Below are 26172 nucleotides of genomic sequence, written 5' to 3' on the forward strand. Positions count from 1 at the left end.
TTGTTGTTGTCATTTTATTTTATTTTTTTCAGAGGAACTTTTGTTACATCCATTCCCCATACACATTTCCACCACCATATGTATATGACAAGAAAAGTAGTAGGCAGGGCTAGTTAATTAACTAATGTACAAGTCGCCACAAGGTATTGAGAGAGGATTTGGAAAAGCACTCAATGTCCCATTGAAGACAGTGATAAAACTCGCACAGATTTCAATGGGAGTGGAGCTAAGCCAGCACTGAACAGTTTGAAAATCCCAACCCACAGTTGTCTGCACTTGGTGAGTGATGGTGTCAATTAGGCGACAGTTCTCTTTGGCACAGGTGCTATATCATAGTGACAGCCTTGACTGGAGGTTATTGTGACAGAGGACACAAAGCTTGTCTCAAAATGCCCCTAGTCAGAGTGAGCAGCATGAAGTGTATCATCTGAGGAGGATTGTTTGGCTACTTCACATGCACGGGAAAGGGCACTATCAGAGCACTGTGGGGACACATGGCAACATTCCCACATGCTGCCTAACCTAAGAAAGTTTTAGCCTGTTTAGCTGCAAGTCTCTTACTTGTATGAACACAGTTGCTTTCAAGGAAAACTTAATTTTCTACTTACAGTTTTGGTAGGTTGATTCACAGCTGTTAATGTGGGGGAGCCCCAACTCCTCTGCCAGGGGAACTTGTGGCATTTGCTCTGTGTCCTGCAGCAGCTTCAAAAATACCTTTGTGAAATAGAAAGAGAAATGAGACCTATTTGCCATAACTGGCTTTCACCCTTCATCACCCAGGGCATCAGACTAGGATGCACCACCCCACTCCACTCTGCTGGAACATTCCTATAAATTACTGATCCAGTGTAATTACTTTGGGCAAGATCTTTCCCTCCCATGGAGAGGAGTAAATATTCCATGGATTCAGAAGTACCTACATGGAGAGTTGCTGACCCCTGCACACTGCTCTTTGGTCCTCTCTGCCCTCTAATTGCATAGCTCTTTCAACAATCCTGCTGTTATTGACGGAGTCTCCCAGGTGCGGAGTCGTAGGACGCATGGAGTCCAGAGTTAATGCACACTAGAAGCAGCACTAACTCCCCACTGGTATTCCAAGTTGCACTCCGTGGGCTCAGCAGGGGAGAATGCTGCAGACAGTAGCCAGTTCCCTGCCCTATCTCCTTACACTCCAGGCCCAACCCACAAAATTCTAGAGTGCTGAAGCCTTGGAACTCTAGCAAAAGAGCTCCCACGGGGCTATGGGAGGTGGCTGGGCAATCTCCCCCAACTAGATCGGCTTGTCTAGGCCCTCTCCACTCATGGAAGTGGAAGGGATTATTTAGCCCTTTGAGAGCAGGAATTCTGCTGAAATAAAGTTAAAATAATGTACATTTTGTAGCAAAATCAGTTGCCATCTACACACAAACACAACAAACGATTAATCAGATTTTTAAAAAAAGATTGGAGGGTCTTGTTTGAGGGATGTTAGCGTATTTTAATAAACGTGACAAGCATGTAATTTCCATCCGTGCATCTGAAGGGTAGAAGCCTCTAAAGAAGAGCTGGAGAGAAGATAACAGAAGTTTTTTTAAAAAAATAGCAGTAATATTTCCCATGGGTTTAATAACCTAAAGCTATGTCTACACTGCAGTTAGCACCTGCGGCTGGTCTGTGGGGCTCAGGCTGTGGGGCTGTTTAATTACAGTGTAGACTTCCAGGCTTGGGGTGGAGCCCAGGCTCTAGGATCCTGTGAGATGGGAGGTTTACACTGCAATTAAACAGCCCCACAGCTCAAGTCGGCTGGCCCAGGCCAGCCACAGGTTTTTAATTTTGGTGCAGACATATCCTAAGAGGCACATGTAAATGTTACACACGGTGTGTCCATTAGATTTGCCTGAGACCTACTATATTAGGCTCGATCCTGCTTCTACACCTTAAGACCACTGAAGTCAACAGGAATTTCAGAGTTAGAATCCTAGAATACCATAGTAGATTGTTAGTAGTGACTTAAGAAGTGTTAAGGCACTCACTCACATCTCACTGTAAGCCTGATAAATAAATAAATAAAAACTCAAGAACTTCCTTACAAGTATATGTTCCCTCTGTAAATTCACATTTTCTCCCTAGGCCACAAATCTTTTTTTTTTTTTTTTTTTTTGGGGGGGAGGGAGGGAGAGAAGAGGAAGGGAGAAGAGAAGGCACAGGTGGTCTGGGGGAGGATTTTAGATTAACCAGAAAAGAAACTTAAATACATCCACTGCTGGGGTAAGCAGGCCCACTTTCAATGTTGTCAACCGTGAATTTGGCCCAAGATATACTTGAGATAGGAGATGTTGAAAAATTAGCTCTTTTCTGAAGTATTTTTCCCCCAAAGCCATCTGTAACAACACAGCATAGCCTAGAAACTCAAAATTTGTGTCTAGAAATTTCAGATTTTGCTTCCAGTGTAAGCTTGCACATCAATTCAGCAGAGCGTATGCCTCTCATGAGCACCTTTAAACAGAGCTCTCACTAAAACTATAAGCAACTTTGACTCTATCTTGCTGAAACCTCCTGTTTGTTATAATCAGGACTTGATGTGCGTTCCCAATGTTAAAAAACGTTCATGGCCATATTTAATTGCTCCCACAAAGGAATCCAATATTGGCTATAACAAAAGCGCATAGTAGCTAAGGAGTCCACCATACAATGGATAATAAAAGCCAATCAATTTGAAATACATTAGCTTTGAGGAAAGGCAGTTTCTTGCTCCACTGAAGTCTGCTAGCTACATGGATTATGTTTTGTTTAGTCAATATAATTGCTATTTAATAGCGATGACGGATTGCCTAGCTACATGGCAACTTTAAGTGAACTGTTTTGGCCATTAGTTCAAGGACAGATGAAGTTAAGTGTCTCACGCTGTTTCTGTATTAGAGCCTAGACGGGGACACCGACTGTCCAAACCCATATCTCGATCGGCTCCTGTGGGACAGTTTGATGATGTCACACTGTGCACCAATTTCCAATATTGCAAAGCCAGAAGCTCATAACTAAAAACCAGAGCAAATACCCCTCTCTAATTAAGTATTTCAGTCACCCACCATGGTATCTGAACATGTCACAAGCATTAATTAATTTCATCTTCAACACCCCTGAGAGTCAGGAACGTATCACTGTCCCTACTGTACAGATGGAAACTAAACCACACAGATTGTAATTTGTCCAATGTCCCAATGAAAGTCTGTGACAGACCTGGGAACAGAACTGAAATGCTACTGCCAGTGGTAGCATCATCTCTGAAGGAGGAGGGGAGATTTCAGGAAGGAGGTGCATGGACCCCTGTGCCATCTCAGTGCAGATCTGTGCCTTTAGGTGATGGGAGAAAGGGAAGCTCCCTTAATGAGTGGATGAGAGAAGAAAATAGAAGCAGATGGTGGAGGATGAGGGAGAGAGTGAAGAGAATGACAAAAAGTTGTAGACTGTCCTTGCAACCAAAGTATTAATCTACTATTTTAGCAGCATTTTAGGGTCTTTCAGTCCCACTTAACTCCATTTCCACTGTAAAAACAAAACTGCTAAGTCCTGGATATGTTCATTTAATTTTTATATTAAAAAATGGCTGCTGGTCAAAAACCTGTTGATGAAAGAGCAGCAAAGATCCTGGGAGATAACATGATGGAAACAGAGTCAATATAGTCCAGGAAATATAGAACAACAACAACAACAGAAGAGAAGGTAGAAAAAATAATCAATACATATGGCCAAAATAGTAGGGAAACAGTGCTTAAAGGTTAATCACGTTTTCCCTACTATAATCTCTTGTTCTTGTACTAGGAACCACTGACGTTCTCACAAACATATGCGTGAGTTGGGAAGAATGTTACATATTTTGCTTGTTTACCTTTAAAATAAAAATACAGATAGCCCTCCATCAAAACTCCAGATCTGAAAATCTTCAGCTTTAAGGATATTCAGATCCAGATTTCTGAATGTTTGAATCCTATATGGCTCTGTATGTCTGTATTTTTTAATGATACCTGGGAAGTATCAGGTCACATATCCATGTGACAGTTCTGATTTTTTAAGAACTTTAATATCATCAAAATCTTTACTCCTACTACTATTTCATCTTAAACATATAACACTTTGTCAGAACTATAGATGCAATTATCCTCTCTTTTTCCATTTTTGTGTTATTTTTATCCTTTCTTCAGACACTGAATGCTCCTATGGCTGCAGCTGGAATCAATGGCGAACATCCCATAGATTTAAATGGTTCAGGAGTATGCTCATAGCCATTAACTGTATTTCTTGTGTCAACAGGGAAACTAATGCACAAGAGAGCTAGGTTTAGCAAACAACAGGAACACACTTATTTAGCTGTAACATTCAGGACTCGTCTATATGGCCCACAGTTTGAGCTACAAGTGTGTGAATAGCTGGACTATATTAATGCAAAATAGGAACCTTTTAGTTCATGCCTGCAACATCCACAAAGGGGAGTTACAGCACAGCACTTGAGTGCGAATTGCTAGTCACACCCCTGTAATCCAGACAGTGGTGTGGTATAGACACAGCCTCAGAAGAAGAGAGACACTGCACAGATCACAACTTCCAAAAGAAATTGCCTGCACTTTCAAAGAGCCAAAGGCAGGTACACAACAAAGTCACTGGTAGATTCAGGCCACAAGGGACCTGCTTGTGATCATGTAGGCTGACTGCCCGCATAACAAAGAGAACAGTACTTCCCTAAAATAATTCCTGTTTGATCCATGTCTAAAAAATATGCTGTAGTTCAATGACAGGTCATGATGGAAGGCAGACAGCCCAAATAGCATACAAAACAGACTCACGCTACATTAGTGTTCGTAGAGCTGACTGGAACATTTTTGATTAAATTTTTTTTTTTCATTGAAACTTGCTGTTTTGTTGAAGGTGAAACATTTGATGGAGCTGTATCTATTTTAAACAAAATGTTCCAGGAAGATGTTCTCGATCCAGTATGGACTTTCTGGTCATTTCAAGAGAGAAAGATCTGAACAGAAAACCTTTTCAATCTGGAAATGAATGTTTCATCACAATTCCATTTTGCAAGAACATTCCAATGCAGAATGAACACAAATTTCAAAACCTCAAAAGTTGTCATGAAATGGATTTGTTATCCTCTAGCCGGCTCTAAGTGTTATGTAGTGATTTTAATAAATCATGGTCCCAATTCTTCCCCAATTCCAACTCTTGGCTTATTGCTTATATTTATATTATATTATTCCTAATTCAGACAAGGAGAAAACAGTTAAAATCAAATGTAGCTAAGATGATAAGAATGGGTTTGACATGACAGTGACATGTTTTCCACTCGCAAGATGCTTCCTAGACATGAGAGGCAATATGGTCTCCCTTAAAGAGTTGAGTTTTTGAAAGTGTACAACTGTTCCACACAAATGGGCTGAAAAACAGCAAGGAGTGTGTGGGGGGGGGGAGGGGGGGCGCCCTCTGCACAAACAATCACTTGATACATTTTCCCTTTAAAGTCAGAGTTCTTTGTTTCCAGATTGAATTATTTGAATAGACTCAATAGAACTATTATGTTCTATCCATTTACTTGCCAGCGGAAAAAGGCTTTTGATAAGAAAATGGAGAATGAAGGTAACAATAGCTAATGGTGACTGTGCAGAGATGACAGGAATCACCACAAATTAACATGTTAGTCTTCAAGGTACTGCATGATACATCAATATCTATTGCCATTTAGGAAAGCTTGTTTGCTTTTCTGCAGAAAACAACCAAGGGCAGGTACCTTTAAACTGAATGATCCAGAGAAATATGCTGATGAATGTTATATGTTTGCTATGATTGGTTCTGTAGGGCTATCATTTCCCTTTATGTAAAAGTCCTATAGAATTCAAGAGGAATGAAACCAATCATATAGAGAATAATCTAACCACCCATAAAATATAATAGATTATATCCTTTCCATACAAAGTGTAAACCATCCTGTATAATTTCAAAGAGAATGACAACCTTTCATAGGCTTTTTTGACACACCCCATAGAATTCTACAGCAAGGATATAATTCACCATTACATTCTAAAGAACGGTTATAAAAACCTGTAAATTATCTTTATTATTATTTTATTACTCTTATTGCAGTAACACATTGTGCTAACAATTGTACTCAGATATAACAAAAAGAAGGTCAGTATTTCAAAGAGCTTATGTATTTATTCAGTTCCACAGGGCTTTGTGATAAAGGTGTAGTTTCATTTAATTGTGATCCTGTTTTATAATTTAATTTAAAAGGAAACCATTACACTTGCTGATATATATTATTCAATTGGACCTCAATCCAATAAATGGATCTGTAGGGATGTCTAAACTGCAAAGAAAAACCCCTGGCACTGAGTTTCAGAGCCCAGGTCAGTTGACTCAGGCTCATGGGGGTCAAGCTATAGGACTATAGAAGTGTAAATGTTCCTGCTTGGGCTGGAGCCCGGGCTCTGAAAGCCTAACTCCTCACCAGGTTTCAGAGCTCGGGGCCTAGCTTGCTCCGCAACGTCTACACTGCTATTTTTAGCCCCACAGCCTGAGCTCCCAATCCATTGACCTGGTCAGTGTAGACATATCCTGTGTGTGGGTAGACGCCTTATGCACCCTAGGGGTCTTAATGACTTTTTCAGCATTTCACCTAGGTATATGGCTGTGGTTCTCAAACTATGCGTCGGGACCCCATTTTAACGGGGTCGCCCAGGCTGGTGTTGGCCCTGGGCCCCAGCAAGTCTGAAGCCCAAGTCCCATCGTCCAGGCTAAGATCATGCCGCCCACCCAAAGCAGAAGCTCTTGGACTTGATCTTTGGCCCTCCTGCCCAGGGCAGTGGGGCTTGGGCGGTCTCAGTCTTTGGTCCCCCCTCCCGGGGTCACGAAGTAATTTGTCATCAGAAGGGGGCCATGGTGCAATGAAGTTTGAGAACCACTGTTCTAATGTATGCTCCAATGCAGTGGCTCTCAGACTTTCCAGACTATTATACGCCTGTCAGGAGTCTGATTTGTCTTGCATACCCCTCACTTAAAAACTACAGTAATTGTTTACAAAATCAGACATAAAAATGCAGAAGTGTCACATCACACTGTTACTGACAAATTGCTTACTTTCTCATTTTACCATACAGTTATCAAATAAATTAATTGAAATATAAATACTGTACTTACATTTCAGTGTATAGTATACACAGCAGTATACAAAAGTCATTGTATGAAAATTTCATTTGTACTGACTTCGCTAGTGCTTTTTCTGTAGTCTGTTGTAAAACTAGGCAAATATCTAGATGAGTTGATGTATCCCCTGGAAGACCTCTGCGTACCCTCAGGGGTACATGTACCCCTGGTTGAGAACCACTGCTACAATGGACCTTTTCACAGAACTAAATGTATTTAGTAAGTAGGGGCTATGCATTTCCCACCATTTGTTTGTATGCATGTGGATTTTTGTATTTTTTATTTGAAAATAAAATGTCAATTCTAAATTGGCAAAAAAAAAAAAGTCTCAATGTTGCAAACCAGATAACTGCTAATGGTTTTTATATCTGACCCCATTATTTTCCACATGCATCATTCATGCTGCAAAGCAACAACACATAATTAATGTCCCCGATGACAGGCTTTCCTGAGTCTTGGTTTCATAAGCCCAGAAAAGAGATAAGTGTCTTCTCTAGATGACATTCTCTTCAGACTGCTGCTAATAATGCAACATACCTTCCCACCTCTTAGGGCGCGGGGTACATAAAATGATTGAAAGCTTACTATACACTGTGTGGTAAACTATCTAAAGAGACACTAACTTACAAAAATGTGCATTTGTATACTTGTCATTTGTTTTGTGCTTGGTCATACCCTAAGTGTTTTTTTGTTTTTTTTTTTGTACATGGCCCACTTTGGGCTGTTTACAGAACTAAAGGAGATCGCTGGAAAAATCATATTTCTATGAAATGCTGCTGAGTGGATTGTACCATCAAATGAAAATATTGTCCCCCATCTACTGAAAAATATTAGTTTTGTTCTTTTATCATCATTTCAAGCAGTGAAAAACAGGGGGTGGAGGTGTTTTGTTTTTTTAAGGATCTACACAATGATACTAGAGTAATGATGGGTCAAGGAATTTTAAAAGAACAGATAGTTGTAGTGGAAATAATTCATTCTCTGGTATAACCAGTTAAATAATGCCAGAGCCAAAACCAGTTGTGATGAACCCCCATCAGGTACATTGGCCAGATCAGAAGCAGAAGTAAATTTGCAAGAACAACTATTCTTGTAAGATTTCCAGGCCAGTTCTGCCAACTCCTGAGGTTTGGTTAGTCCAGATAGAATTCAGAGAAGAGACAGAATTTTTTGAGAGTTATATGAACTGTACAGCCAAACCTTCTGAAGTTCATCCCTAGTTAATTCAAAGCTCAATTTTTTTCTGATGCTAAGAGTTAATGAGAGATTTGGACTGACAGTGATTTGGTGTTAAAACCCAGGCCATGTAACATTTTCCTGAGATCAGCTGAGACAGAGAAGAACCTTCCAAAAGGTGATATCACCCTTTAGGATACATCAGGCTGTTGGAATGAATTATGGGAGGAGAGTGGTTGTTGCCCTTAAATAATATAGCAAAATTTAAAAATCTATATTCTACATGAGATGCTCTTTCATGCTCCCCTCAGGAACCTGTCCTGAAATATTAGGTAGTAAAAAGATGGTCAAGAAGGTTAGATAGAAGCCAGTAGAGCATCTCTAACCACTGACAGCTACTATGGAGAGAGAAACACAGTACCTCTTCCAAGGTGGTATCTGAAATGCCATAGCCAGTCACATGTAGACGTTCAAGGTTTTCATCCATAGCCTGAAAGAGGCCTTTAAAGGAGGACTTATCTGCCTTCGCTGGAATCGCAATAGTCAGCTCACTCCCACTGTTCTCTTTTAGGAATGCTTCTGGTACATAGAACTGTATCAGAGATGTGACTCGACTGATGTACTCAGGATCCTGGATTTCAAACGCAGAGGGCTGCACAGAAAGGAAAACAATAATAAATGGAGCTTATATGCCATCAGAAAGTTGTAAAACAGGTGACACTGAAAACAAATATGGGGCCAGTGCTGGAAACCCTTCCTCTGCTAGGTAGTCCCAGTGAAGTTTCTGGGTCTAATCTTGTGAGCAAGGGGCTACTCACCATGAGTAAGGGATTGCAGGATTGGGTCTCTATTCAGCAAATCATCAAATTACTAATTTTCACTACGTTGCTAGATTATTTTATGTGCCAATTAATTCAAGTATGAAGGTTGCGAAAAACATTTGTTATGCACCCGTATTAAATAGACCAAGTCTTTTCTGCATTGCTGGTTATGTAAGATAAAAGAACTACCACATTTAATACGGTAGTTTTATAATACATATAAGTTACTAGCAGCGTTGCAAGGTTCCCTCAGAATAATTGATATGACCATTTCTTAGCATGAAGTACATATTGTGCACAATTCTGTCACCATACCTTTTTTATGAGTGTTAGACTGTATCCCTGGCCATATGTTTCCTTCAGATAAGAGGGAGGACCACAGCATCTCAGCTGCCCATGCTGCAGGATGGCAATGTGATCACTGAGCACCTCTGCCTCATCGAGATGGTGAGTGGTGAAGATCAAGGTGCAACCTACCCCAGGAAGAGCAGTACACACAGATTAACACTTTATTTTAAAATATTTTCTCATGAGAGACACTTTTTTTCCCCAGGAGGATTCTTGAGGTGATAGTAATTCTATAAATTTACAAGAGTATACTTCAGTATGCAGAACACAGACACAAAATGCCTGCTAACACGTGTCCCATTCACACTCCCTGAGACGGTACAGGTTATAAATCAGTGCAAAGTTTGTACTGGAATCTAAGAGAGACAACAACAAGCAGTTCCAATTTCAAGGCTGAGAAGGTGTTTTAGGAGATTAGGAGATTCTTAAAATCACATAACTGTGGTGCCGGTGTCAATGGATCATTCACTGTGGTTTATTCCAGCTAATAGGGAGGGGAGGTGCCTGCTATCTCAGAAGCTTGCCTCCTATGGTCAGTTTTAGCTCATGACACTTGAAAATTAATGGAATGGTATGACTGATGAGTATTCTCTTTAGAAGAAAAATATATGCAGTCATATGGGAAAGAACAGAAAGAACAAAAAATGAAAAAGCAAAGTCAAAGAGTAATAGAAGTAGGAGATAACCCTTTTCATCCAGGGCAGGATCAGCATGGACTCATAGCTAACCTGAATCTTGCATTAAACCCACTAGATTTTTCAAATCGTGACCCAGAACTGTGTCATGGAACGGAAGGGATTGAGTTGCAGCAGCTCTGGTCAGCATCGCCAACCGGGCCGTTGAAAGTCCCATCAGTGGTGCTACAGAGCTAAGGCAGGCTAGTCCCTACCTGTTCCAACACCGTGCTGCACCCCAGAAGTGGCCAGCAGGTCTGGCTCCTAAGTTGGGGGGGCACGGAGCTCCGCACCCTACCCCCGCCCTGAGCATCAGGGGCTGTGCCTGTGAGAACCACACGGAGCTGCTTGCACACCTCCGCCTAGGAGCTGGACCTGCTGCTGGCCACTTCTGGAGGTAAGTCCACACCCCAACCCTGCACCCCAATCCCCTGCCCCATCCCTGAGCCCCCCCAAACCCAAAGCCCTTTCCTGCACCCCAAACCCATCATTCTCAGCCCCACCCCAGAGCTTGCATCCCCCAGCCCAGAGCCCTGACCACCTCCCACACCCCAACCCCCTGCCCCAGCCCAGAGCTTCCTCCCACACCCTGAAACCGTCATTCCTGGCCCCACCCCACAGCCCTCACCCCTGCACCCCAACCCTGAGCCCCTCCCACATCCCAAACCCCTCATTCCCAGCTCCACTGGGCCGCAGGCATCAACTATTTTCTTCAACTGGGTCACCAGAAAAAAAGTTTGAAAACCACTGCACTAGACCAACCATCTTTCCTGAAGACAAAGAGAAGTAAGCTTTGAATTTTAGTTGGCTGCTTTAAAATTTCAACAGCTGAATGGAATAGTTATCTCTGTTAGGATTTCTATTCAGCAACTGGAAAGAAAAATACTATTTTCAACCACCCTTTGCCTGGGAAGGATGTTAGTCAGAACATGACGTGAGTTTTGTACCAGCTCTGTACTTCAACAGAATGTCCCAGATTTTCCGACGTGAACATGGATCCACACCACTGGTGGGCTCATCTAGAACAACTGTCTTCGGATTTCCAATAAAGGAGATAGCAATTGAGAGCCTCCTTTTCATTCCCCCAGACAGGGCTCCAACATGTTTGAACTGGTGGTGAGATAAATCCACATCTTCCAGGGCTCTAGAATAAGAACACAAATAGAACTGTGACCTTTGAAAATCACAAGCCTTTTTAGATCAGCTACCACACCATCCCAACCAGTGGCACTAGAACATTTTTAGTAGTGGGGGTGCTGAAAGCCAGCCCTCTTACCCCTCCCTCCGCCCCAAGAGCTGAGTCTGGACAGGGGTTAGGGGGATGAGGCTGTGGCCACAGCTGGGTGCGGGCATGGAGCCAGGAGTGGAGCCCCAGGCAGGGGCCAGCAGCCAGGACCCTATGTGCAGGGCCAGGAGCAGACCCCCAGATATGGGGCCAGCAGCCCCGCATAAAACTTGGGGGTGCTGTAGCACCCTCCCACACCCTTACTTCCCGCGCCTATGATCCCAACCCACAGTAAAGTGACGAAAAGTCACTTGTATGCAAAATATCCATGGGCAGTTTAAGTACAGAGAAGCATATATAACTATTCAGTTTCTTCTGGTATCCACTGAAAAGAAGTAATAGTAATAATCAAAAAGCCTCTTATTTTTAACAGCAACCTCTCTATGAGCCTCCTGAAATATACTTTTAATGGCCTCTGTACAGGATAAAGCAAAAAATAATTCAAAATTATAGGCCTTAACCATGTTCCAGTGAAGTCACTGAGAGTCTTTCCATTGATTTCAATAAGCTTTAGAATGTCTTCTATAAGAATCTGGAGGGAGTGGGGAACATTTCAAGGAGAGCTGAGGATAGTTCTAGGACTCTGAAATATTATTTAATATTTGTATAATCTAGAGTTGCCAACTTCCTAAACACAGAAAACTGAACACACTTGTCCTTCCCCTTCCCCAAAGCCCTACTCCCTGCCCCCTTCTCTGAGACCCAGCCCTCCACTCAATCACTCACCCACTCACTTGCTCCTTTTCACCAGGCTGTGGCAGGGGGTTGGGGTATGGGAGGGAGTGAGGGCTCCGGGGTGGGGCTGGGGATGATGGCTTAGGAGTGCAGGAGGGGGTGCCAGGCTCCGGGGTGGGGGCTTGAAGCTGAGGCAGGGGTTGGAGTGTGGGAGGGGGTAGAGGCTCTGGGCTTGGGCCAGAAATGAGATGTTCAGGATGCAGGAGGGGGCTCAGGAAGGGGGTTGGGCTGTAGGAGGGGATGAGGAATGTGGGCTCCAGGCAGCGCTTACCTAAGGCGGTTCCCAGGAAGCAGCAACATGTCCCTCCAGCTCTGTGCACTGTTTCTGCCCACAGGCACCGCTCCCACAGCTCCCATTAGCTGTGGTTCCTGGCCAATGGGAGCTGCGGAGCCAGCGCGCGGAGCCCCCATGGCCAGAGGAACATGCCAACCGCTTCCCGGTAGCCACGCAGAGCCAGGCAGGGAGCCTGCCAGCCACACTGCACTGCCAACTGGACTTTTAACGGCCCGGTCAGCAGTGCTGAGCAGAGCCACCAGCACCCCTTTTCAACCAGGTATTCCGGTTGAAAACCGGACACCTGCTACCCTAGTATAACCACCCAGGCAAATAAAAACCCTCACATTGATCTGAAAGAAACAGTCATGAGAACTCAAGGATAATTAGCACATTCTGCTTCTCCTTACAAAACAAGATCTTTTAGGCCACAGCCTTGCAAACAGATCCCCCATGCAAACACTTATGTCTGTGCGGCGTCCCGTGGTGTGAATGGGACACCACACAGAAGCAATGGTATGAAGCCCTGATGAATTCAGCTTGTAAATAGGTGCCAGAGGCAAAAGCCAACAGAACAATATGAACCGCAGTAGAGCAAATTTCCACACACTTCGTGAAAGGTCACCTCTTGGGAAAAGGAGGTAGTTTATTTGCCATAGGCTATTCAGTCCTTAGCCATTGTTTGTTGCTGCCTTCATGTATTATGTGGACACCTGTCCAATAAGAACTAGACTGCAAGACCACCAACTAATTTCACGTCACGCCATTGGCTGCTAATTGTGTTCTATCACTATCAACCTGGGTTCATTTGAACGGGCAAGCACAAGACAAGCTATCCCAGTGCTTGTCTGCTGAGTTATCCAGTCCTTCACAGTAATTTTCTACTTTAAAGAAAGCAAATTTCTAAAGCAAAGAGCTGACTTTATATGAATAAATACATTTATATAAATTTATATAAATACATTTATAACAAGGTATACACAGCATGCTTTCCAATCTTCTGACAAGCTACATTAAAATCTTGTGTTGCTTTGTTTAGAAAAAGTAATCTTACTGTTCCCTTATCTTTTTTTAATTTCTCATTTCTGTAATAGCCTTAGCAATGGGGGCCTAATTCCATACAAATGTTCTGCTTCTCATAAAAATATCTAGTTAGTGGCAAGAATCTATCCCCTGTGTCTTTGAGGATCTTGCATAGCATTGTTATTACATGGTTCTAGGGTATTCAGAATTCAGTAGTCCAAGTACTATAAGAGAGAGTGTTTCCACTTCCTCTATGCTTTAGCTGAAACCACTAGAGAATTTTTTTAAACCTTGTCTGTAATATTCTTACTCTAATTTTTATTTCCATAATTTTATTACTGAAAATTAAGATCAGGAAATACATTTACAAGCCAGAATTTTAGAATACAAAACCCATCATTAGCGCTCTCAGGATTCCAATAGTTAGGGCTGACTCTCCTAGCATGAGGCTGTTTGTCTGTTCACCACAATGTTCTTGGAATGGTTTTGAAGGACAGCCTACATACAGATTTCCAGCAAGGAAAATAAGAACCACTAACCTACTGACTTGGTGATGTAACTGTTTCTTTGTCCACAGAGGTGCTTTCACTGAACCATAGAACTGCAGATGCTCCCGCACAGTTAAGGTGTCAAACAGCACATCATACTGTGGGCAAACACCCATCTCCATTCTGATAGCAGCCAGATCAGTATGTATATCCCTTCCATTGATGATGATGGTCCCAGAGCTGGGAGGGTACAGGCCTGTCAACATTGATCTGATACAAGAAATAACAGTGTTGTTGTAGCTGTTTGATCACATGGAAGATGCAGAAGAAGAATTCTGTTGAGCGCAAAAGCTTCTCTCTTTCACCAACAGAAGCTGGTCCAATAAAAAAAAAATATTACCACACCCACTTTGCTCCCGCTCATAAGAAATAATACAAATTCAATAAAATCACTATATTCAGGACATACTCTATGTTGTATCCTGAATTTGATCAATTGACTTGACTTCTCACAATAATTTCTTGTCTAGCAGCTGCATTATTTAAATGATGCTGGAGTGTGTATGGAGGAAATCTTGAGATTAATGCAAAAATGGTTATTAATAAAATTATAATTTACTCTTACAATGTTACCTTCACTGATTTTAAGAGAGACCTACATTTATTTGTATACTCACTGAACTTAGAGGTTTGAACACATACTTTTGTTTTTGGTTGCTCATTTTATTAAATGGAATGTTAAATTTTATTAAATGGAATTCTTTAGGCAATCTTCTTTCTGTCAACCATTGACAAGTATCAAGTGCCAAAGGATATACCTTTGCCATAATACTCCTGTATGTTTATAAAGGGTCTAAAATTTAACTTTTACCTACTATTGCTTTAACTTTCTCTACTACCTTCTTTTACAATATGTTTTTAAAATGTACATAAGCATTGGTTATTGTGATGAGTGCTTTGTATAAAATATTTAATACAAGTTTTTACTTGCAAGATGTAAATATATCACAAAAGCAGATCACAAATCCAAGGAGCATTTTGGTCCAAAGACCATAATAAAAGGGTCTTATCAAAAACAGGACATCTTTTGCGTAAGATACCAGGTGATACAGATAAGATCTTATCTAAAAAAACCCAAACTTTGTATGATGATATTTATGCTTAGAAAGAGTCCTCACTTTAAAAGAAGATAAGGATGTTTTGTTTAGAACAAAGGGAAATGTATGGATGTGGTGTTAAGTGTAAAACTAAGATGTAAAGTGGGCTTTCCTTTTATCCCACCCTCCACACATGCTCTTTCAACACAAAACCTCTCATTTAAAACCTACTCATAAGGTGCTAAAGAATTTTCTTATTGAAAATAATTTCTTCTATAAGCACTCAGAAGTGTTCATTCTTCAGACTAAGAAAATCCCGGATAGCTGGAAAATGTTTTACAGAAGTTGTTGGTTACTTTTATCTACCTTGTTTTTCCTTTTAATGGTTCAAAACTTTGTTTATTCCTTAAAAGCTTTTAAGGTGTAGAGCTGCAAATATTTTATCTAAATGCAAAGTTTTTTTTGCAATAATTTACTAATATCTTTGCTAAATGGTAAGATGCTTCGTGTACTAATATGGTATCCGCTGACCTTGCTGTGACTGGCTATTAATGTAAGAAGTCATTTGAGTATACAATACTTTTTTTCTTAATTGGGGGGTTAATTAGTTATCTGGCAATGCTTAAGCAACTTCCTGAACAAACTCATAAAAACAAGCAGCACCTCTCCAAAGACTGATTAGGAGAAAGGACAATTTATTTATTTAATGAATACTCAAGTTTAAAAACAACAAGGAGTCTGGTGGAACCTCTCTTTAAGAATTAAGTTTAAGAATAATTCAAAATTGAAAAACTTTCATATCTAACATATGGGTGGGCTTGAACCTATTTGAAACAGAATTTCAACTCCTGATGAAATCTAATGAATAGCTCAGAAAATGTGCTGAGTAAAAAGTTAAAACTCTAACATTAAGGATGTTCTGACAGTTTCCTGCCACAAAAGAGCAAAAACAATTAGAAGTTTATATTTACGAGGGGAGGGTTTTTACTAAGACCAACCCACAAAGAAACTGAGCCAATGAAAGGATGATAACAGCTAATCTGAATCCTACCAAGTCTGAAAGAAATGTTTTCTCCTCTTTCCATGAAATTAGACAAAAGAGATGGGCATAAAGTAAATGACGAGCAACACTCTGCTCTCATCCTCAACTTTTCAGAGCTCATCACAGCTCATCCTGTTCATCTCTGCAACTGAGCTGTGACCAACTGCTAAGAAGAAGAAAGACACTGAACAGCATCAAGAAGAAGTAATCTTCTAGCTCAAATGGCATCACCATCAAGACTTCAATATGGATTGGTGAGATGAATTTGTAAAGAGCTGCCAAGGAATTAGATTTAAAATTTTCTTGTAATGATTTTCATGGGATATTGAAACACTATTGTAATTTAGGATATTCACAGTTTCTCCCAATAAACCCCAAATGGTTTAGACCATTTATTTCTAGAGAGAAGCCATTGACTAACCTTTGGTAAATAGAAAAACAGTGGGATTTAATTTGAATTTAAGATTCTGGATATTAACTAACTTGCCGTTCAAGGAGTGGTCTTGAGACTGGCTTCTTTTCAGTAACTGACAAATACTTTCTTTGGATTTATGGAGTATTTGTCAGTTACTGACTCAGTTAAGATTTTAAAACCTTTGCCCATTTATAAACAATGTTATCCATGATAAACACAACAGGACTTACCTGCCCTGGAACAAAATTATTTCAAAATTATTATTTTTTGCCCATCTATAAGTTGTTTTAGTTAATAAGGATACTCTGAAACAGAACTCTACTAATTTTGGGAATAAAAGGACCTCTGCCAGGGTGGACAACTTTCAAACGTGTAACCTGTCCAACATTCTCCACAGAGACATATATAGAAGAGTTTGTAACTGAAGTAACAATTGTTTATCTTTTCTTTTTTCCTCATTTCCTTTCCTTAGTAAGGCAGTCATAGTTACTAACTGGGATTATTTCACTTGTTTTAATAGCAGTTTCCCCTAAATCCTGGCAAAGAACCTCATGTGACTAAAATAGTGGGAGTCATGTCACTGAATTGGCATTATGAGAGAGAAATATTAAAGGTTTGCCCTGCTATTTCTTGTTTCTCTAAATTGTAAGTTTTAGTAGTTTTTTAAAATAAAAAAACAACAACTTGAAGCATCCCTTAGTACTCCAAAAGTGCTTTAGGTAGATCCTCAACTGATGTAAATTGGTGTACTTCTATTAGGTGTACTGGAACAGCAACAACAACTTCTTGCACAAGTGGAGTATTTGGCCCTTTATAATTCGGAAAAATTTCTAATGGTAAAATCTTTTTTTAATTAAACCCGATATCAATAATTCATTATCTCTCTTGCTATTTCCTGAACAAGGCTCATTTGTCTAGCCAAGACACAGAAAAAGAGAGAGATCAACTGACTAGTATTTCCTGGTTAAAAAATATATTTATCCCAGTTTAGCTGTAAATGCAGGGTAAAAACTCTAATTCCTAATTTATGTAGGCTCATTTCTGCAATCCTTAACCCATGTTAATCAAGTTGACTAAATCTAGAATCCAGTTCATTCTCATTAGTAATTTATGTACCTGCAGGGGTTAAGAAAAAATGGTCCGAATTCTTGATATTTCATTAATATAAAAGGAAGAAATAGATTAACTTTTTAATTAAGCCAGATTTTTTTAAATGTTTTTCTTTGTTATTTCGGCTTCTTTTCAGCTGTCAGAACATCCTCTTCAACATCCAGGAAGAAAGTTTGCAAGCTCAGTAAACCTCTGAGATCTCCATCTGATGGAAGCACAGGTGGAATGTTGTAGAGTGTGAGGAAAAGAAAGGAGGGTTTCCTTCAGGTCTCTCTGCACCCATGCCCACAATAACCCCTCATCTCCCAGCCACTACTAAAGCTGCTTAAAATAATGGCTTTACCATTGATGTTATGATAAATGGGACCCAATTTTCCACTGCAATGCATTTGTTTTGCCAGAGGCACCTGGCACAGTAAGTTCATTTAAGCAACTTTAGTGGCATCTTTTGCATGGCAAAAACAATAACCAAGCAAGGAGATGGAATAGCTCATTTGCTGCTGTACAAAACATTTCAAAGCACCAGATAAGGTAAAATGTGTAGTAGGCCATCATTCAGCAATGGACATACATTATTGTAGTCTTGCCAGCTCCATTGGTACCCAAGAGAGCTGTGATTTGACCCTTGTAGAAAGTGAGGTTGAGATCTTTAACTGCAGTCTTTTTGTTGTCTGTGTATTCTTTGGTGAGTGACATCAGTATAACTCCTATTGGGCTTCCTCCTTCACTCACGCTTCTCTCATTTGCAGGCAGAGAACCTGTGTAAATGAAGAATAAGGCTTTAAAAGCACTGGCAGTTATATAGTGAAAATGCATTGGCTTTACCTTTCCTGAAATGGTCATCACTGTTGTACATTTAAGCTAGAGGTTCAGGTGATATAAATTGGTATAGCTCCATTCAAATCAATGCTGTTGTGCCAATTTATAACTATCACGGATAGGGACCACAGTTATGCTAAGTATCTAATCAATGAAAAAGTTTAATTGCAGCTTAAAACACCAAAAATAAAACTGATAAATGTGTGTGCACATGTTAATACAAATATGCACATATATAGTAATTATTAAAATGTTATTGTCATCTATTAAAATGTATTTCTTGAATAATGAGATTTTTACAAATGAACGAGCAAAAATGGAGGTTGTGGACCAGAGAAAATAGGGACAGTATGGATTGACTAAATGGAATGGAGAAAAAGAAATGCACACAACACAAAGGAATAACAGAGGCTAGTGTTTGGAGAACCAGTTCTGTTAAAATATGAAACAACCAGAACCTCTGCCCGTTGCTCAGTCATTTTTAATATTAGAATAACGGTGGTTCTAATCTAGGGTTACCATATCTCATAAATAAAAAAAAGGACCCTCCACGGGCCCTGGCCCCGCCCATTTCCCCACCCCCTAGTCTCGCCCCAACTCCGCCCCTTCCCCACCCTAACTCTGCCCCCTCCTCCCTTCCACTCCCAGCCAGGGGGAAAGGGCTGCCCGAGCGCTACTGGCTTCAGGGTTTGCCGGGTAGTCCCCAGACCCTGCACCCCCAGCCAGCGCTTCCCCAGCACAGCTGGAGCCCAGGAGGGGAAGCGCCCAGCCGGGGGCGCAGGGTCTGGAGGCTGCCCAGCAAACCGTGAAGCCGGTAGCGCTCGGGCTTTGGGCAGCCCCTATGCCTCCGGACCCTGCGCCCCGAGCCGGGCACTTCCCCTCCCGGGCTCCGGCGGCACAGGGTCCGGAGGCACGGGGGCTGCCCGAAGCCGGTAGCGCTCGGGCAGCCCGGCTCTTAAACAGAGCCGAAGAGTCGGGGAGGAGCAGAGCCGCCATTTTCCCGGATATGTTCGGCTTTTTGGCCATTCCCCCCGGACAGGGGTTTGACTGACGAAAAGCCGGACACGTCCGGGAAAAAGAGGACATATGGTAACCCTATCTAATCCCTTCCAACAACCTTGTGACCATTCTCCAACTAGACTTTGCCAGCTTCCCTGCAACTTGTACCAAGATCCTTCTCCCGGGTCATCCTCCCCTTTAGCTTTCCTGGATTGTATTTCAGAGTCCAGAACCTTTAACTCTACCAGCCTGTAAGATGACTGGACTCACCCCTGCGGCACCTCCCACTGGTCATCCAGGGAATTAGCTCACCAGCCTCTGGAGCGCCCTCTGCTGGTGCCCATGTCCCTCCCAGGACCCAGTGCCCCTCTTACTGGGATGCTGCCCCCTGGCAGTACCCCACAGATCTGGGTCTCCCCTCCCTGGGGAACCCCCACCCACTATCCCCACCTTGCCTCAGCACTAGGCCACGGCCAGTCACCAACTAGCCCCTCTCCCTGGGGCAGACTGCAGTATAGGCCACTCATCAGAGTCAAGGGGGGTTTGGACCTGCTGCCTTGGCCTAGCCCTGGGCTGCCCTCTGCAACCCCCAGTATCCCTTGGCCTAATACTAGGCCGCAGCCTGGGGCTTTCCAGGCTGGCGCTCCCCAGCTCCTCAGCCTTTCCCCAGCCCTGCTCTACTCAGGTACTCTTTGTCTCACTCCCTGCAGCCAGGCCCTTCTCTCTCTGAAGGCAAAGAGAGACTCTACTGAGTTCCTGGCTCCTAGCCTTCTTATACAGGCCAGCTGAGGCCTGATTGGAGCATGGCCACCAGCTGCAGCCACTTCCCCCAATCAGCCCAGTAAGCTGCTTGCTCCCTGGGCTACCTCAGGCCCTTCCAGGCAGGAGCAGGTGTCCACCTTGCTACACAGCCCTTTCTGATACTTGATATAAATCCCAGGTTTACTCTGGAGCTTAACACAAAGATGCTGGACCCTGCCATTGCTCAGGTGGAAGAGATAATCTCTCTTTTCTCCTTCCACTCTAAAAAGAGCAAAGAGCGGTCAGGACTGGGAGAGAGAAAGTGAAGGTCTCTATCCAAAGTAATCATCAAAGGTAAATGTGAAATCTACTGATGGAGGGACCTGGAGCCTGTTTGTGAGGAGAGATCACTTGGTAGAGGGCTTCAAAGTCAAGTTAGTTCAGATAATATTCCAATTAACATCTACATATTTAGACATTTAACTGAACCTCTGAAGCTTCTGAAATTTTCTCTTCAGTAGCAGAGAGGTACTGATACAAAATGCTCTTGGGTGATTGGGACTTCTGGCCTCTACTATAAATAATTGAACCAGTCCAGATAATATGTAATTTCAAATGGTCACAGAGGACTGCCAAGGCCCAAGAATGGATGTAGGTAGCATGTGTTTCTCTATCCATGAATCTTTAATCAAAAGAAATACATGACAACGTAGTAAAATGGGCCTTAGAGAAAATAAAAGAAATCAGATTTTAAACAGCAAAATATGTAAGGAATTCATAAGTAGCCAAACACAGAACTGGAAAGAAACAGTGGAAATGGTTGTACGCAGCTGTAGCCCTGGAAAATAGAGGTGATAAGTGTATTATTAAAATGTGAGGCTAAAAAAAGAGTCAGAAAGGGCAGAGTTTAGATGACAAACAGAATGAAAAAGAAAATTCACATAAAAGAAACTTTTCACTGAAGCAAGGAGAAGATAAAAACAGAGCCTTATATTTGATTTGATCTGAAAAAGGTGTAGCGGTAGAAAAACTGAACTCTGACCATGAATTTTAATGAGCACAAAATTGTTCAGGTTATTGAACATTATGTGAGGAATGTCAAAGGGACCTTAAAAAGCTTGGTGAATGGGCAGCACAATGGCAGATGAAATTCAGTGTTGACAACGAACCCTGCTGTTGCTGTCCTCGGGCACTCTGTGCCGGCAACAAGATGACCTAGATGTCGATGGTGATTGTGAAATGCTCAAGAAAATTAGAGACAAAATACAAAATAGAAGACTCAGTAATAATGGGAGATTTCCACTATCCTCATATTGACTGGGTACAGGTCACATCAGGATGGGATTCAGAAATAATGTTTCTAGACACCATTAATGACTGCTTCTTGGAGCAGCTAGCCCTGGAACTCACAAGAGGAGAGGCAAATTTTAGTCCTAAGTGAAGCACAGGATCTGGTCCAAGAGATTAATATAGCTAAACTGCTCAGTAATAGTGACAATAATATAATTAAATTTAACATTCTTGTAGAGGGGTAAAATATCAAAGAAACCCACCACAATAGCATTTAACTTCAGAAACGGGAACTACACAAAAATGAGGAAACTATATAAATGGACATTAAAAGGAACAGTTATACAGGGAGATTATGGTGGATCAGTAAAGTGCCTGGACCACTACCAGTGACTGGAAAATCAATTATCATGCTTATTGACAAAAACAGCCAAGTTAGTGGGCCCATGTTACAGCCTTAGCATAACTAAGACAGGAGATGAGGGAATTTGAGTGACCACAAGAAGGGAGACTGACCCTGTGTCCTTCCTGATAAGATTTCTGTTTAAATTGATGAGGCATGGGTTTTAGAAAACAGGAAGCTTATCTATATTTATATTCTTGGGTGTGTTTGTCAGGGCCCTCAAGCAAGCAGACTCTGAAAAAACACATTTTTCTAATTAGCGGTCTGAGGAAACCTCTTGCTTAACCGCTGAAATTGTTTGCTTAACAAATTTTTTGATTGACATGTTATTGTCATACTAACAATAAATAAGGGGGGAGAAGTTTGGGCTACTTGGATCACTTTGTGGACACCCTTGAGGGTACCCAACGGCAGATGGAAGACAGGCCATAGGATGGCTGTCATTGTACCACTCGAAAATTGCTCCAGACTTTGGTAATTATTGGGGGTTGTGGGTTTTTACTAATCTGTTGGGGACATATGTAAGTGCTTGAGACTAAATAAAGTATAGCTTTGACATTACAATACAAGAGTGCTCTTATTTAATCATCTATCGGTCGGATGGTCATGTCCCCCATTTACTTATGTCCTGCCTCCGCCTCACCACCATGACTAAACAACACAGTAAAAGAAGCAGAGGCAAAAGGGCATCCTTTACAAATTGAAAGTCAAATTCTACTGAGGAAAATAGAAAGGAGCATAAAAGTATAATGAAGTAGGCCAAAAAAGAATTCGAAAAGCCACTAGAAAAATACTCAAAAACTAACAGCAAAAATTTTTAAGTACATCAGAAACAAGAAACCTGCCAAACAATCAGTGGGACCACTACACAATCGAGGTGCTAAAGGAGCACTCGAGGAAGACAAGGCCATTGCAGAGAAGATACATGAATTCTTTGCATTGGTCTTCACTGCAGAGCATGTGAGAGATTCCCACACCTGAGCCATTTTTAAGTGACAAATATGAGGAACTGTCCCAAACTGAGGTGTCAGTAGAGGTGGTCTTGGAATAAACTGATAAATTAAGCAGTACAATGTCACCAAGACCAGATTCTATTCACCAAAGGGTCCTGAAAAAACTCAAATATGAAATTGAAGAACTAACTGTGGTATGTAACCTATCACTTAAAACAGCTCCTGTACTAGATGACTGGAGGATGGCTAACCTGATGCCATTTTTTTTTAAAAAAGACTCAAGAGATGATCTTTACAATTAGTCCAGTAAGCCTATCTTCAGGATGTGTTGAGGAAGAGTTAACATAGCTTTTTCTAAAGGAAAATCATGAATCAGGAGCGGGGTCAACAAACATGTTGACAAGAGTGATGTGGTGGATATAGTGTACTTGCACTTTCAGAAAGACTTTGACAAGATCACTCACCAAAGGCTTTTAAATAAAGTAAGCAATCATGGGATAAGAGGGAAGGTCCTCTCATAGATCAATAACTCGCTAAAAGATAGGAAATAAAGGGTAGAAATAAATGGTCAGTTTAAAAAATGGAGATGGGGAAATAGTGTGGTCCCCCAGGGATCTGTACTGGTGCTGTTCAACATATTTATAAATGAGCTGGAAAAATGGGTAAATAGTGAGGTGGCAAAGTTTGCTGATGATACAAAATTACTCAAGATAGCTAAGTCCAAAGCAAACTGTGAAGAGTTACAAAGGGATCTCACAAAACTGGGTGATTGGGCCAAAAGAATAAGTGGGTCCAAAAAAGAATTAGATAAATTCATGGAGGATAAGATCATCAATTGCTATTAGCTAAGATGATCAGGGATGCAACCCTATGCTCTCGGTTTCCCTGAGCCTCTGACTGCCAGAGGCTGGGACTGAATGACAGGGGATGAAGCCCTTGATGATTGCCCTGTTCCATTCATTCCTTCTGAAGCGTCTGGCACTGATCACTGTCAGAAGACAGGATGCTGAGCTAGATGGACCATTAGTTTGACCCAGTATGACCATTCTTATGCGATAGGTTCTAATTGAACTTTATCCACTCAGACATCTTTGTGGACAGTTCAATGAAAACTTTTTACACAAAAAATCCTTTTTAAATAAAAAAAAAAACCAACAAAATGTTAGGATGCATGAGTAGTGAGATATAAATTTAAACTTAGACTCAACCAATTATGGAAGATAGATTACTAACAGTGAATTACGCAGAAAAAAAAAATAATGTTTACTAAAAGGCTCCTGCTATTACAAACCTTCATTGACAAAAAGCATATTGGAATTTAGATGTTTCCTTCTCTTCTCTGTACCACACAGCTTCTTCCAGTAAGAGATAGTAAAGGGGAAATACCATGGCTTTCTGAACCCCAATCTTCCTAGATGTTAAATATAAGAGAAACATTTGAAACATTTTCAAAATTCATTTGTTGTTCAAACATATAAGCTAATTCTATTATCCTATATTTCTGTTGTTGTTTTCCAAGGGAACAGGGATATAAAATCTTATCTATACTGCATAGCATAGATTTTTTTATATAGCACTTTTCTTCACAAAATATCCAAAAGCATGTTACAAGCTTTGGGGTCAATCTTGCAATCATAGAAATCAATGGAACTTTTGACACTGAAATTTGCTTGTGGAGACGGCTCTCTCAGCATTATCCTGGCATTAGTGAGACAATCCAAATAAAGATTTGGCCCATATCTTGAGCTAAGCGTAGTAAGGCTCAGTGAGCTGGGGTAAAGGTATCAAGCTTTTTACCTGCCCTAATCTGGGCCAGTCCCTAGCATGTGCCACCTGCCAACAGTTGCCATTCTAGCACCAAGGGATAGCAAGGTCCAGTGATAACTTAGCCACGCCTGCTTTTTCCCAGATTTGTTTCCTACACTAGGGCAGGGAGGAATGATGTAGAACCTGCTGCAGCAGCTGAATGGCATGAAAGATACTTCTCCGTACACAAGTGAATCATCAAGGAGACAGATTTGATAGCTTTCCAGCTGCTTTGCACCATCACTTTGCAAGCCAATTGGCAGAGGAGCAAGGATCTGGCCTTGTACTGTAGTACATTAACACAAAGGGGCAGAAGTATGGCTGCACATACTGCCTTAACATTGACATTTCCTGACCTTTTCAGTGCTTCACTCAGCATTCACTTAATGTGGTTTTTGTATCCGTGGAGTCACAGTATGTGGTACTGAATAGCAAGTGACGACCTTAATTTTTAAGTGAAAGATTTCTGCCTGAGATACACTTACATTATTATATTCCTTTCTGTTTCCATGTCAAACTTCTCAGTTATTCATTTTGAATTAAATATACAATAAGCAGCAAAAAACATGTAATTTGCCAAGTTGAGCGAGTGAAAATTTCAGGTCATGAAAGAGGTGTTTAGAAAGCATTCCAAATGCCCCAACAACCAACATAAGGGCGTTAATAATAATAAAAATAATAAAAAAAAACCCTAAAGATTGTACGAAAAATAAATCCCACCTTCTGAGAATAAATTTGGAATGTAATTAATTTCAGTTGTGACCCAGAATTATTGGTGGAAAGAGATGATGTTCATTAGCATTCTGAAAATACATTATTAATAAATAGCCTTAATAAAGTGTCCTAATCCTGACTCGGACAGAACACCCAGTTAACTCAATATGAGTTCTGCTACTGGACTGAACTTTGACACTCTATAATGACCATCAGCCTGAGAAGTCCTTATCCAATTATCTACTCTCCTTATATATATACACACATACACAAATAGACTTCATACCATATTACTATTCCAGCCCACCAGTTAGCGTCATTCACTGACCCATGAAGGTTTTCTTAGTTAGTCTCACTCCTAGCAGTAGTCATGTATTTTGCATGTCAGAAAGCCCTAACTCAGAGGCATCAAAGATTTAATATGTTTTAACTATAAAGGAATGAAAAAGAACAACTCATTTGGTATTAATAAATCTACGAGTACTTGTTCTTACCAGGGATTACATTGCTGAAATACCAGCCAGCTAATAGATATAGAATTGAATCAAAGAAAATCATCCAGCAAGCCCATCCAAAGGTCATGGATCCTCCTTGTGCCAGGGGCTGGTACATGTTACTCCATTGAATGCCTAGTAATAAAAAAAAGGTCAGTGCTAAATCTGTAGAGCACCACAGGTAGCAGGATCATAAACATGTCAACACCAAACACTCAAGAGGTATTTGAGCATTGATGGACAAAAAAGAACAATGTTAATCACTGTAATTTTAACTGAATAGAAACTA

General features: G+C 41.1%; 1 protein-coding gene across 1 annotated transcript in view; it reads right to left on the bottom strand.

The window, feature by feature from the left end:
• The window catches only part of ABCA13 (ATP binding cassette subfamily A member 13), a 281687-nt gene that overhangs the window by 128871 nt on the left and 126644 nt on the right, over window positions 1-26172 (bottom strand). The window contains exons 35-43 of the mRNA XM_054018854.1: window positions 25884-26018; window positions 24157-24280; window positions 20395-20405; window positions 18236-18422; window positions 14052-14270; window positions 11143-11339; window positions 9489-9646; window positions 8774-9004; window positions 609-714 (exon numbers count right to left, since the gene is read on the bottom strand). Of these exons, the coding sequence (XP_053874829.1) occupies window positions 609-714; window positions 8774-9004; window positions 9489-9646; window positions 11143-11339; window positions 14052-14270; window positions 18236-18422; window positions 20395-20405; window positions 24157-24280; window positions 25884-26018 (1368 nt within the window). The remainder of the gene's footprint in view (window positions 1-608; window positions 715-8773; window positions 9005-9488; window positions 9647-11142; window positions 11340-14051; window positions 14271-18235; window positions 18423-20394; window positions 20406-24156; window positions 24281-25883; window positions 26019-26172) is intronic.

Source organism: Malaclemys terrapin, chromosome 2 (assembly GCF_027887155.1).
Source record: "Malaclemys terrapin pileata isolate rMalTer1 chromosome 2, rMalTer1.hap1, whole genome shotgun sequence".
Taxonomy (NCBI): domain Eukaryota; kingdom Metazoa; phylum Chordata; order Testudines; family Emydidae; genus Malaclemys; species Malaclemys terrapin.